The sequence below is a fragment of the Rhineura floridana genome, chromosome 9, assembly GCF_030035675.1.
Source record: "Rhineura floridana isolate rRhiFlo1 chromosome 9, rRhiFlo1.hap2, whole genome shotgun sequence".
Classification (NCBI taxonomy): Eukaryota; Metazoa; Chordata; class Lepidosauria; order Squamata; family Rhineuridae; genus Rhineura; species Rhineura floridana.
In genome coordinates, this window is record NC_084488.1 from 114,778,489 (window position 1) to 114,791,215 (window position 12,727).

Below are 12,727 nucleotides of genomic sequence, written 5' to 3' on the forward strand. Positions count from 1 at the left end.
CCTGCTTGTGGGCTTCCCATTGGCATTACATTGGCTACTATGAGAATATGATAATGGACTATGATGGGCCTTTGGTCCGATCCAGCAGGGCCCTTCTGATGTCCTCTATTTTCACTGTTGGAGGCAACATGCCTCTGAACACTAGTTGCTTGGAATCATAAGTGGGGAGAGTGCTTTTGCACTCAAGACCTGGTTGCAGGCTTCCTATGCACATCTGGATGTCTACTGTGAGAACAGGATGGGCCTCTAGCCCACTCTTCTCTTCTTTAGTCTCTGTTTGTGGTTCCTCGTGGCTCAGGTGCACAGCTCATTTTCACCGGGAACTGCGCATCCCACTCTGTGGAGCTCCCTCCCAGATAGGCCCCTTTTCTGTTGAACTTCAGGTGATCAATGAAGATCCTTCTATTCCAACAGGCATTTAGTTGTAGTAGACCTGTTACAAACAAAACGCCCCAGTCCCTTTTAGGGATCCTGGTGGCTTGAGTTCGCTCCCAATACTCACCCCAATAGAGTCTCAGAAATGACGAAACAATGATGGAGAAGGAGTATCTTTATTACTAACACGTGCACGTGGAGAAGAGGCCAGGCCAGTTCTGGCAAAACTATGCATTGCTGGCCTTTTTATCAGCTTTGTTATGTTAATTACATTAGCATCATTATCATCATAACTACATCACTTTCATTTTCCATACATCACTGTAATCCATGCCCACTAGTACCTTCCCCTCTCTTCCTAGTTCCATATTTGGAGTTGTTATTCACAACTTGTTTTGCTCATTTCAACCTTGGATGTTTCACTCATATCTGATACCTTTTTCTACAAACACAGCTGCATATTGCAACAAAACCTGATTTTCCCAGCTATTCGCAAACGCAGCTTTATACAAACAGTACCAGTCAGCAAATTAGCATTTCTCTTTACACACACACAAGTAAATTAACTTGTCAGCAGATTAACACACAAGAAAATTAACTGTCAGAGGGATGCTACAATTCCCAAACCAAGCAATATCTATATTTAAGTAGACTTCAGTGTCACAATTCCCCCCTTAGAAGCTTTCTGATATTTATATCATATAGCTTCTTCATTCTGAATAACTTTTTGATACATAATTTTACCATACATTTGCATACTACTTTTAGTTACCGCATTATCTATTATGCTGCGAATACCATTCATGATTATAGGTAATAAGCAGGGCAAAAGCATACATCCTAATAAAATCAAAACAACTAATACAATCATTGTCTTCATTCCTCCTAACCAGTTGAACCAACTTCCCCAGCTTCCCAGATTTATTCCTTTCCAGGTTTGCACTGGAGCATGAGTAAGTACCTTAATTTTAGTGGCAATCTCTTTCACTACTTCACCATTGTCATCAATTTTCAAACAACACTCTGTCAGATTTAGGAGTCCACAGACTCCTCCTTCTTTGGCTAACAAATAATCCAAGGCCAGTCTGTTTTGGAGTATAGCTTCTCTCATTTGTGTTGATTGATCAGCAAGCAATGTTAAAGCTTTAGCAGTTTGATTGGTTATTATCTCTAATACCGCCTGAAGTCTAATGAGGCGATTGAAAATATATATTGGGCCACGGTATCCCGCTGAGCCATCATGTGCCCATGAAGCAGGATCATAAGTTGCGATGATACGTTCTAGAGGCCAAGTATCTCCCCAACCATTCCCTTGACCTTTAGTCAAAGAGGTGTCAATTGCCCATTTCCTTTTCACAGACTGTTCTTCATAAAACACTGGGATTAAGGGATTTAAACCTCCGCCTTTTATTGCATATTGGGGTTGTATAATCCCAATATAACATGTGCCTGTCCAATTAATTGGTAAAATTGAGTAGGCTATAGATCCACAAATCCAATAATGGCCTTTTAATGCCGGAAGTGCCTCTCTGTTAAACATAGATTTATTAATTTGATATGGGATGTAGTATGATCCATTTCCAAGAGGGCTTAAACTAGCACCTCCCTGGGTTACCATACATCTCCATAACCCTGTTTCATTTTTCCATTTGCAGACACACCCTGGTTTTGTATGGTTAATGACTGCCCAATAGTTTTGGAATCCACTCACTACTGTCCCATTTAAATGGTGCCAAACCCATTCTTTTCTATTGAGGGACTGATTCTTGCTACTTTTGAACCAGGCACATAACTGTCCCTCTTGAGTTAAATTATTCCAGTGGGTACGACATGAATATGAATCGTTTGTCCCATCCTTTTTCATCCGAATACATGGTGCCCAAGTACCATTCTTTAATACTACATGTGTTCCATTACTCCACAGGGCACAAGGAGTAATGGTCTCTCCAGGTCCTGGATAATATCGAGTAGCATATTGAAGAGTCCAATTACACTTACTATTTCCGAGCCAATGCATTGCCTTGGTTGAGTTCTGTGAAATACAATACTGGCCGGTAGAAATCCAATTTAAATACCACCAGTAACTCGTTCCCCAAACTCCTGTTCCATTATGTACCTTGCTAAGGTTACTTAATAACCACTTGGGGTTGAGAGGTATTGCCATCCATGGCCACTGTGGAAACCCTCTTGGATTGCCACAGACCCAACAATTGCTAAGGTTAAATCCTTCTGCTACTTCCTGGGCAAGTTTGACAAACACATTTTCCCTTTTCTCCTGGAGTGCGCGCCTTTGACGACTGCATACTCTCGTTTCTTGCGCGGGAAAAGAAGCTGAGAAGTAGACATATACCATACATAGAAAAGCAAAACACAAGATAGTACCAAGCATAGGCTTAAAGCCAAAGAAGTTGGTACTTGTGTGGGTTCGACCCATTTTGACATGAAATCTAGTTATTCTTTCTTGAGCTTAAGCTTCAGGCTGAAACCCGATACGGTTCCCGTCAGCCACTTGGCTTCAGGTGTCTGATCCTGCACCTCTCCAGGTCGGGAGTCCTTGGCTACTCCCTGCTCAGGTTCCTGGATAGTTACAGGCTCTGCCCTCTTTATCTGGCTAGCATGGACCCATCGCTTATGGCCTACGAGCTTCACTGCTGATTCGGTGATCAAAATAATCTGCTCCGTTGGTCCCCACGTGGGCTGCAAAGGCTCTTGCTTCCACTTCCGAACTCGTACCCAATCACCAGGTTGGTATTGATGGATCGCCACATCCAGGGGTAACCTCTGAAACTCACGATTGTGCCTGTGAATAGAGGACAAAACACCCTGCAAGGCAGTAACAGAATCTAATAACTGTCTGTTCCCTATTTCCTCATTAATCTCTGTCTGGGGCCCAGGCTCAATGGGAGGTCTGCCAAACAGTGACTCAAAAGGAGTCAATTTTGTTTTTCCCCTTGGAGTGTTTCTCATAATGGTCAAAGCCAATGGCAGTGCTGTGACCCAATTCAACTTGGTTTCTTGGCACAATTTGGTCAACAAAGTCTTAACCGTCTGGTTGGTGCGTTCAACTTGACCGGATGATTGTGGTCTCCATGGAGTATGAAGGTTCCACTTGAACCCCAAGGCCGCACTTACAGCACAAATTATCTTACTCACAAAGTGTGGACCTTGGTCTGACTCAAATGTCTCTGGCATGGAGTATCTTGGAAATATTTCCTTCAACAGTATTTTTGCTACTGTAATTGCTGTTACTGTTCGGGTGGGGAAGGCCTCTATCCATCCTGTCAATTGATCTATTATGACTAATAAATACTTGTACTCCGCACATCTTGGCAATTCTGCAAAGTCTATTTGTAATCTCTGGAAAGGATAGTAGGCCCATGGTCTTCCTCCCATTGCTGGCGGTGGCTTCGGAGCAGGATTAGTTGCTGCGCAGATAGTACATCCATATACCGCTCGCTTGGTCTCTTCATATAATCCGGGTGCAACCACTTGTCTAATCAAAAGATCCCCTAAGGCGCTGCCTCCGAGATGAGTCTGTTTATGAGTCTCCATCACAAGGGCTTGAAGAACTGCCCTTGGGACAAAAATTAATCCTGTATGTGACTGCCACCATCCACTAGGTAATTTCTAAGCCCCATATTGTACTGCAACATCTTCCTCTTTCTCAGAATATTGAGGAGTCAACTCCTTCCATGTAATCATAATGTTCATTAAATTCTTATCCAATGGTAGTCCACTCAGCGCTGCTTCCTTTGCTGCCTCATCTGCTTGATGATTTCCCTTTCGCCGAACTGGATCAATTAACATGAATAATAACTACCTTCTTTGGTAGTTGAACACATTCCAGGAATTCCATTATCATCTGTTGATGCTCAATCCTGTGTCCATCACTTTTAATAAAACCTCTTTCCTTCCATAGTATAGTGAAATCATGTGTAGTTTGGAATACATACTTGGAATCAGTATAAATATTCCCCAGTTGCTGGTCCAGTTCTCGCAGGGCATCTATGGCTGCAGCCAATTCCTCAGGCAGAGCCCCTCTCTCTGTGATGAAGTCAAAGAGATCTTGCACAGGATCAGGCCGCTCCAAAACCAAAATAAAACTGTCCGGCCTCTCAAACCAGTCCAGGAGACGGATTACTCCCCGAAAGCCAGAGCCAACCTTCTTCAGGAGCAAGATCTCCATGGGTACCCCAGTCCCACTAGGCAGTTCTCCCCATTCGGAAACCCGGTCCTGGGACACATGCTTGATGGCCACCAGAGCTCCATCTGCCAGTCGGGTGCCCGAGTAGACCGAGCCGAAGCCGCCACTGCCTAGCAGCGGGCCCACCTGGTACAACTTTTCCATAGGTTCCTCTGTCACTAATTCTTTTAAGCTTAGGTGTACTTCTGGCTTCAAAGGGAATTGATGTACTGGAATCGGGCCTGCCCCAGGCTTCAATCTGACCTTCACTGGTTCAGCATTGACCGCACGAGCAAGATTATTCTCTCTGGCCCAAACATCAGGGTGAATTCCTTCCGGAGATTCCCACTGTTGTTCCTCTTTAACTTCCGGCTCCCCCCTTAAGATCATTTGGAAAGCGCATTCTTGCCGCTTTGGTATCATCACTTCCAAGGTGTTTCCTCTAAAAGTAATTTGGGCCTGGAGCTTTGCTAAAAGATCCCTTCCAAATATAGCAATGGGGCAACCATCCGAAACCAAAAACTGATGTGTAAAATATTGTTGTTCCTCTTCTTTGCCTGGAAGGTGTACCTATATGGGTTGGGACAAAGGGATTCGACGACGCTATCCTTCTATCCCCATTACATCTTTAGTTTCTTTGCTGAGGGTCAAAGGTAGACGGGACATTGCTCGTGGGATTATAGAAAAGGCCGCTCCTGTATCCACTAGTCCTTGGACTGCCGAATTATTCAGGGTAAGGGATACATATAGTTCTTCCCGCGAGCCGCCCTCATATCCCGTCCACCTTCATTCTGATTCCTCCTGTTGCCCTCTGGCAGCCGCCATCCGGACATAGGGTGGATTCGGATCAGGACTTGATACTGTCCTGGGTTCCCTGTAGTTATCTCGAGAGTCAGGAACCTCTCTATAGCCATATGGGCCTCCTCGTCCATCTTGGCGGGGCCTAGGTACCTTCTCATTTCTACAGTCCTTTGCCCAATGGCCTTTCTTCAAGCACTTGGCACACTGATCCTTTTTCAGTCTCCTTCTTGGCTTTCTTTCTCTGCCTTTTTGATTTACGCCAGCCACTGCCGCAATCATGTTGCATTGCTTTTCAATCATACTATATTGCTTTTTCAACTTTCCTTCTTCCTTCTTACTTGCTTCATCCCTATTTACATAGACCTTGACCGCAATGTCTATTATCTGTCCAAGTCCCATACCCATCACTCCTTCCACCTTCTGCAATTTCTTTCGTTTTGCCACATTCATTGGTTTAGGGATGGCATGTCTAAGTCCATATAAAATCAACCATTTGTACGTGGTGATTTCAGGGGCCGCTACTCCTGGGGTTTGAATCCACCTAAGAGGTTCTACTGTTGGTAAAACACGTGCTGGGGCCAAACCGGGCGTGTTGCCACCTTGTCTCTGCTCTTCTAATGCGAGAGCATTAGCTTGGGAAAGTACCAGTGACTTCTCCTCCGGACTGAGGAGGGTATTCATTAATGTCTGTATATCTGCCCAAGTGGGGTGGCGGCTGGCAAAAATAGTTTCCCACAATTGGCAGTGCTTATCTTGGTCTTCTCTCAAACCTGGCATCTGATTTTTCCAATTAAACAAATCAGATGTAGTAAAAGGCACATGCACATAAGCAATTTGTCCATGTCCATCAAGCATTTGTCGCATTGGTCCCATAAAGGTGCGATCAGCCAAAATATCTTCCAGTTCAGGGTTATTTTTACCTACGTCATTGCCTATGGGAGTGGAACTATATGTCCGTCCACTCCGCAAGGTATGTCCACTCACTCCTTGATTCTCCCTCCTAACTTCTTCAATCATCTGGAGACGTGGAGGTATCATTTGGGGCGAGGCTCCCAAACCCTGACTTTGTAATACAGAATGGGTATAACGATCCAAAATATCATATTCTTGACTCAGCCGCCCTAAAGATTGACTTAAATCCTGGAACGCTGCTACAGTTCCAGACGAAGTTCCAAAACTAATGGACTGGGTCTGCGGGTAGTCAACTGTTGATACGTTGGGGGCTGATTTTGGGCTGGTGGCTGAATCTGGGCTGGTGGCTGTTGGACCACCTGTGGTAGCACTGGTGGTGCTGGTGCTGGTAGGGGAATCACCGGACCCTGAGGCGGCGATAAAGGGATCACGGGTGGGGCCGTAGGTGAAACTAAACATTCTTCTTCTTCTGCCTGGAGGACTGGGGGCTTAATTTTCAATTTCTTCCCCTCATTAATTTTACATTGAGCCAGTGCCATTTGGAGCGCATATTCTTGTGGTGGGTCTAGACAGATGATTCTCCAACCCCGTGCATACCACCATGAGGTTGCCTCATCCGGTAGCAGCTCATAAAGGGTGGCTTCCAACTGTCTAGCCCTGGTGAGATTGAATGTGCCTCCCGGTGGCCAGCCAATGCCCAGCCCCACCCACTCTTCATCACAAAACATTGACAGTTGTTCTTCGTTCAGTGCCGGCCCTCCGGAAGAAATAACATTTTTCATAAATCTAGCAAAATTTTGCAAAATACATTCAAGGGGGGTCATTTTCCAATCGCCCTTTTTCTTTTGACTCTTTGCAGACTTCTTTACAACCTTCGTCCCCTCTGCCCCCGCCTGTTTCGATGCACCCTGCCCCATTTTCGGGTAGCCTCTCCGTCTAACCTGGGGGGTGTCTGAGACGAAACGACAGACAGATGACGTACAACACTCACTTCCCTGTTTTCGTGGCCCAGCCTCTCGCAAGGTGTGGGAAACGCACTACTGCAGGTCCACACTCACTTCAGGGTAGTCCACCTGGGGATAAGCCCTGTCTCATACACACACTTTCACACGTCACTCTCTTCACATTTAAGCCCACTGGGCTCCTTACCACTGTCGACCAGAGACGTTGGAACGTTCAATCCCCCGCTCCACTCCAACCTTGTTTCGATTTTAAAAGGGAGTCATTATGGCAATGCCCTGTCGCCCCGATCCGCTCTCACAGGCTTGGGCAGGCTGAAGATAGCCTGGAGCGCTCTTTTCCCCAACCTCCTGTGGACCACATCCGAGGCAAAAAGGGATGCCAGAAAAATGAGTCCCGGCGGAGTCGCCAATTTGTTACAAACAAAACGCCCCAGTCCCTTTTAGGGATCCTGGTGGCTTGAGTTCGCTCCCAATACTCACCCCAACAGAGTCTCAGAAACGACGAAACAATGATGGAGAAGGAGTATCTTTATTACTAACACGTGCACGTGGAGAAGAGGCCAGGCCAGTTCTGGCAAAACTATGCATTGCTGGCCTTTTTATCAGCTTTGTTATGTTAATTACATTAGCATCATTATCATCATAACTACATCACTTTCATTTTCCATACATCACTGTAATCCATGCCCACTAGTACCTTCCCCTCTTTTCCTAGTTCCATATTTGGAGTTGTTATTCACAACTTGTTTTGCTCATTTCAACCTTGGATGTTTCACTCATATCTGATACCTTTTTCTACAAACACAGCTGCATATTGCAACAAAACCTGATTTTCCCAGCTATTTCGCAAACGCAGCTTTATACAAACAGTACCAGTCAGCAAATTAGCATTTCTCTTTACACACACACAAGTAAATTAACTTGTCAGCAGATTAACACACAAGCAAATTAACTGTCAGAGGGATGCTACAATTCCCAAACCAAGCAATATCTATATTTAAGTAGACTTCAGTGTCACAGGCCTATTTTAGGTTTTTAAGCTGTGTTTTTTATTGTTTTAAACACCACTATTTGACTGATGCATTGTTTTATTGATTGTTTTAGATGCTTTGTGACCATTCATGGTGAAAATGGCCTATCACTATTGAAAATAAGTAAATAAAAATGCATGTGAAGCAATTTGAATGCTCAAAAGTCCTATACTACTAGCCACAATGGCTATGTTCTACCTTCACTGTCCAGGGCAGTGAATGGCTCTGAAGGCCAGTTGCTGGGATTCACAAGTGAGGAGAGTTTACGGGCTTCCCACAGGCCTCTGGTTGCCCACTGTCAAAACAGGATGCTGGACTATGATGGGCCTTTGGCCTGGCCCAGGAAGGCTTTTCTTATGTTCTTAAGATCCCCTGATGGCTGGTTCAATGGAGCTGGTCAAGGCCATATGGAGTCTACTGTAGTGCAGTAAAACTAACATCAGGGGGCAAAAGCTGACAGCGTGTGGTGGGTCAGAACTGAAGCCTTCTGGGTAAAAGGTGGAGCCAATCTCAAAAGCAAGAACCAAGCAGTACTATTTGTACATGGTGTTATTGTGTTAGTAGGATGTTAGCGTTACTGATAAGATCAGTCAGCCTCACACACAGAGGAAATACTGCAGCAACAGATTGCAAGCAACGTTATGTAGCATGACGTAAACAGGAGAAGGAAATGAGAAAAGAAGTTGCTTAGTTCAGAGAGGGAAAGAGAAACAAGTAAGCTTTTGACCAACTGAAGTAGATTACAGCTCCACCTAGGGTTGCCAGGTCTCCCTTGGAGACTATGGATTTTTGGAGGCCTCTCCAGGTCTCTGGGTGAGTCACCCCAATCTCTGGACTCTCAGCTTTCTTTCTTTCTTTCTTTCTTTCTTTCTAAAAAAAAAATGTTTCTAGGTGGTCTGGTTCAAGAGGTATACACCAGAATGTCAGCCCCCTGCAACTTCTGTTAAATGAGCTCGTAGCTGGCTGCTCTTACCCTACCCTTTCAGGTTTGTAGCCAAAAAGTGAAGTCAGAGTTGTGATTGACAAGGGATTTGTTAGCCTCCAGACAGACAATAGCTGGAACCCATTGAAACTCAGAAAACTGTTGTGTTTTCCAGCTTGTCTGAAAATCTCATAAATTGAGTAAGTTTACAACATTCAGCAGTAGCAAAAGTCCCTTTCTCTCTGTTTGCAGGTCAGGAGATGTAGAACAAAAAATCACATCAGGATCTTGGTAGGCAATTTTTTTACTGTAAACAATTTCACATTACTATAATAGAAGTGTACATACAGGGCTTTTTAAAATTACTTGCAAAAATAGCATATTAAACATTTTATCTTTCAAATAACCTTTGTACAGAAATTTAAAAGAAGTGTACATGTAGCTTATGATGTCATTACAATATGTTATACTTTCCTAATTATGAGGAGTCAAACAAGTTTACATTTTCCTAGGCTGTTGAAGAGGGCAGTTTATTTGTGTAATTCATAGTCTGTTTTGAAAACCTTCCCAATATGAAGCTTTAATCCTATACTTGCTTTTCTAGGAGTAAAACTGAAATGCTAATTCACATACTGGGTAAGCCCCATTGAATTCATAGGACTTACTTTTGAGTAGACATAGTTCGGATTGTGCTGTAAATTGATGGGGCTTTTGAGTAAACATACAAAGGATTGTGTTTGTGTTGTAAATCTTTCCCTCCCTCTCTAATCCTATTTTTAAAGCAATTAGGCAGGGTTTATATAGGTGTCACTGCTGGGTTTTTTTTTTTGGTAGGAAAAAAATACTGATTTTATTTTTAAAAAAAAGTTCTGCAACGACCAACTGGCTTTGACAATAAATTATTATATGGGGTATATGTATTTTTACATGTCCAGTTTGTGTGTACATGAAATCTTTCCAACAACCCTGTGAGGTAGGGTTGGAAACCAAGCTCACAACAAGAAATAAAGCCATTTAAAATCCAATAATTATAAAACATATATGGAGCAGTTGCAAAATAGCTTAAAGTGGCATGATTCTGAAAGTTGGGTTGGGTGAGTAAAGGTCCTTATCACTTGAGGTTGCAGTCCTGTACAAGGTGGGAAAGCAAGGAGGGAGGCACCCCAAATGTACAACAGACAATGAGAGGGAAGACTCTCAAAGTGACTTGCCAGTAAACAGCCAAAACTGGAAACTATAGTAGTTTCGTGGCTGCCCGATGCATTTCGGGTGCCAAAGACCCTTTATCAAGGGCAATCTGTAAAAGCATGCATATAAACAGCATTAAAATCAATTATCAAACATCCCATAAATAATACTTTTACACATTGATCTATCAAAAATGAACAATTCAGTAATATGCTGAACACTGGCTTCAGAAGCTGTGTTCAATAAGGAAAAACGGACAACTGGGATGTAACGTAATACAAACTAAAACTTCACTTAAAAACTTCACATATCTACACATGACCCCAAATACATGACCCCAAAATGGAAAATTCTAACAGGAATTCTCTCTCCAAAAATGAACCTGAACCAAGCAAAAAAGGACAGAGAAATGCAAAGGTAAAATATCTAACACATATAACACACTGGAATCTAATCAATATCTCAAAGTTAATGTATTGAATGAGACTGGCTCTAGGGGAAGAAAAAATCAGAAACAAAACAACTAAAATAAGTGGAACTGGGAAGAAAAATAAATACAAATATGAATATGAATTGACATACAGCCAAAATTCTTGAAGAGCCGTCTCTGATTCAAATGCACCAAATACATTAAAAGGAATCAGCATACCTAGTGCAAGTACCACGCAGCTGTCTTGTTGGTGACAGCTGGATCTTAGATAAAGGAAGAATAGCACACAAAGTGCAATTTTGTGTGTGCACTTTGTGTGCTATTTTCCTTCCTTTATCCAAGAGCCAGCTGTCTATAATAATTTTGTTTGCTTGTTTGATACTTTTTTTAAACAGGGGAAGGGCTGTAGCTCAGTGGTAGGACACATGCTTTGCATGGAAAGGTCCAAAATTCAATATCTGGAAAAGGCCTTTGGAATCCTGGAGACCCAAAGCTAGTCCATGTCATCAGTACTGAGCTAAATGGTACCAAATGGCCTGAGTCGGTATAAGTTAGATTCCTTTGTTCCTAAAAGAGGAAAGAGACCCAGTGGCCACAGTGACTCCAAAATTTATTTATGTATTTTATTTACAACATTTATATACCACCTTATTGTAAAAAACCTCAAGGAAGCTTACAGAAGGAACTAAAACAATAAAATCATTGGCAAAAATAGTTAAGAACAAGTATTTAAAAACATTAAAAATAACAAAACCAACACTGAGACAAATAAAAAACATAATAGCTTCTACATGCCTGGGTAAACTTGCCTTAAAAAGCATGCTTTTAGCAGGTGCTGAAAAGAGTATGATGAAGGCATCTGCCTAATGTCAATAGGCAGGGAGTTCCAAAGGGTAGGTACTGCCACACTAAAGGACTGATTTCTTACAAGAGCAGAACAAGTACTAGGTGGCACCCATAACATGGGAAGCACAGCACAGCACTGGGGCCCACTGGCAACCTCCAGGCCCTGCTCCTTCTGTTGATTGTCCTCACTCTGTCCCAGACAATGGCAGGTGTAGATAGACGGAGCAGCAGACACCACTACCTACTAGCTCATTGTCCCATTTGCCTGGCAAGCAAGCAGGTAGTAGCAATGACAAGGAAGAGGAGGATCAATGCATAACCCTTGCAAAAGGGTTCCCTTTTGGCAACAAGCCTGGAAACAATCCCTCCCCACAACACACCCAAACTAGTTAGATTATGTTGTGTAGTTTTTGCCCAACCTGCAACACACTGGAGAAGCAAACCCCTGCAGCCAGCATGATTTCACCATCCACTCACCAGCTGGTGAGCAGAGGGTTTAGTCCTCCCCAGTTTGTTTGCACAGACACGTTTCCTTGCTGGGAAGAGGCGCACGCAGGCAAAGTGCATAGCAGGGCTGCTGGAAATCCCTCTTGCAAACAGCTCTGTGCTGCTCTTTGCAGAGGCTGCCTCCTTCTTCCTAGCTGATGCCCCAGCCTCTGACAGCCCTGGATTGCTCTGGGTGGCCCAGACTGACTGAGAACACCCAGGGGATGTCCTGACCCAACTCGATTGAAGCCCAGATTCTCCTGAATCTGCCCTATTCCATTCAGGCTTGGGCCAAATCCATTGCACAGCCCTAGTAAATATGGACAACTGATACTTACTATTTCATCTTTCCCTCCGTCCAACAATATCCTCCTATTTAAACTGGAGTAGAGTCAGCACATCACACACTGAAAACTGGGGTGTGCCCTAGGGATGTCTCAACCCCATGAACTCTTCAAAAGATAGATGCGTTATGCACTGTTAATTGGGCTAGCGATGCTTAACTGTTCTCACACCAGGGCAGGAAAGTGTGGCCAACAGCATCCTTAGAGGTAGAAACTGCTGTGTAAATTTGTGTAAATATTAGCAGAG

At 43.6% G+C, this 12,727-nt stretch overlaps 1 protein-coding gene across 1 annotated transcript; it reads right to left on the reverse strand.

Annotated features, from left to right (window-relative positions):
• Positions 1-573: 573 nt before the first annotated feature.
• LOC133364399 (uncharacterized) lies at positions 574-7,792 on the reverse strand. Its single transcript, XM_061584841.1, has 3 exons — positions 7,714-7,792; positions 7,421-7,581; positions 574-3,198 (listed from the first exon to the last, which is right to left on the reverse strand). The coding sequence occupies exon 3, from the start codon at positions 2,807-2,809 to the stop codon at positions 1,073-1,075; it is 1,737 nt and encodes a 578-aa protein (XP_061440825.1). The 5' UTR covers positions 2,810-3,198; positions 7,421-7,581; positions 7,714-7,792; the 3' UTR covers positions 574-1,072.
• Between the last annotated feature and the right edge of the window lie 4,935 nt (positions 7,793-12,727).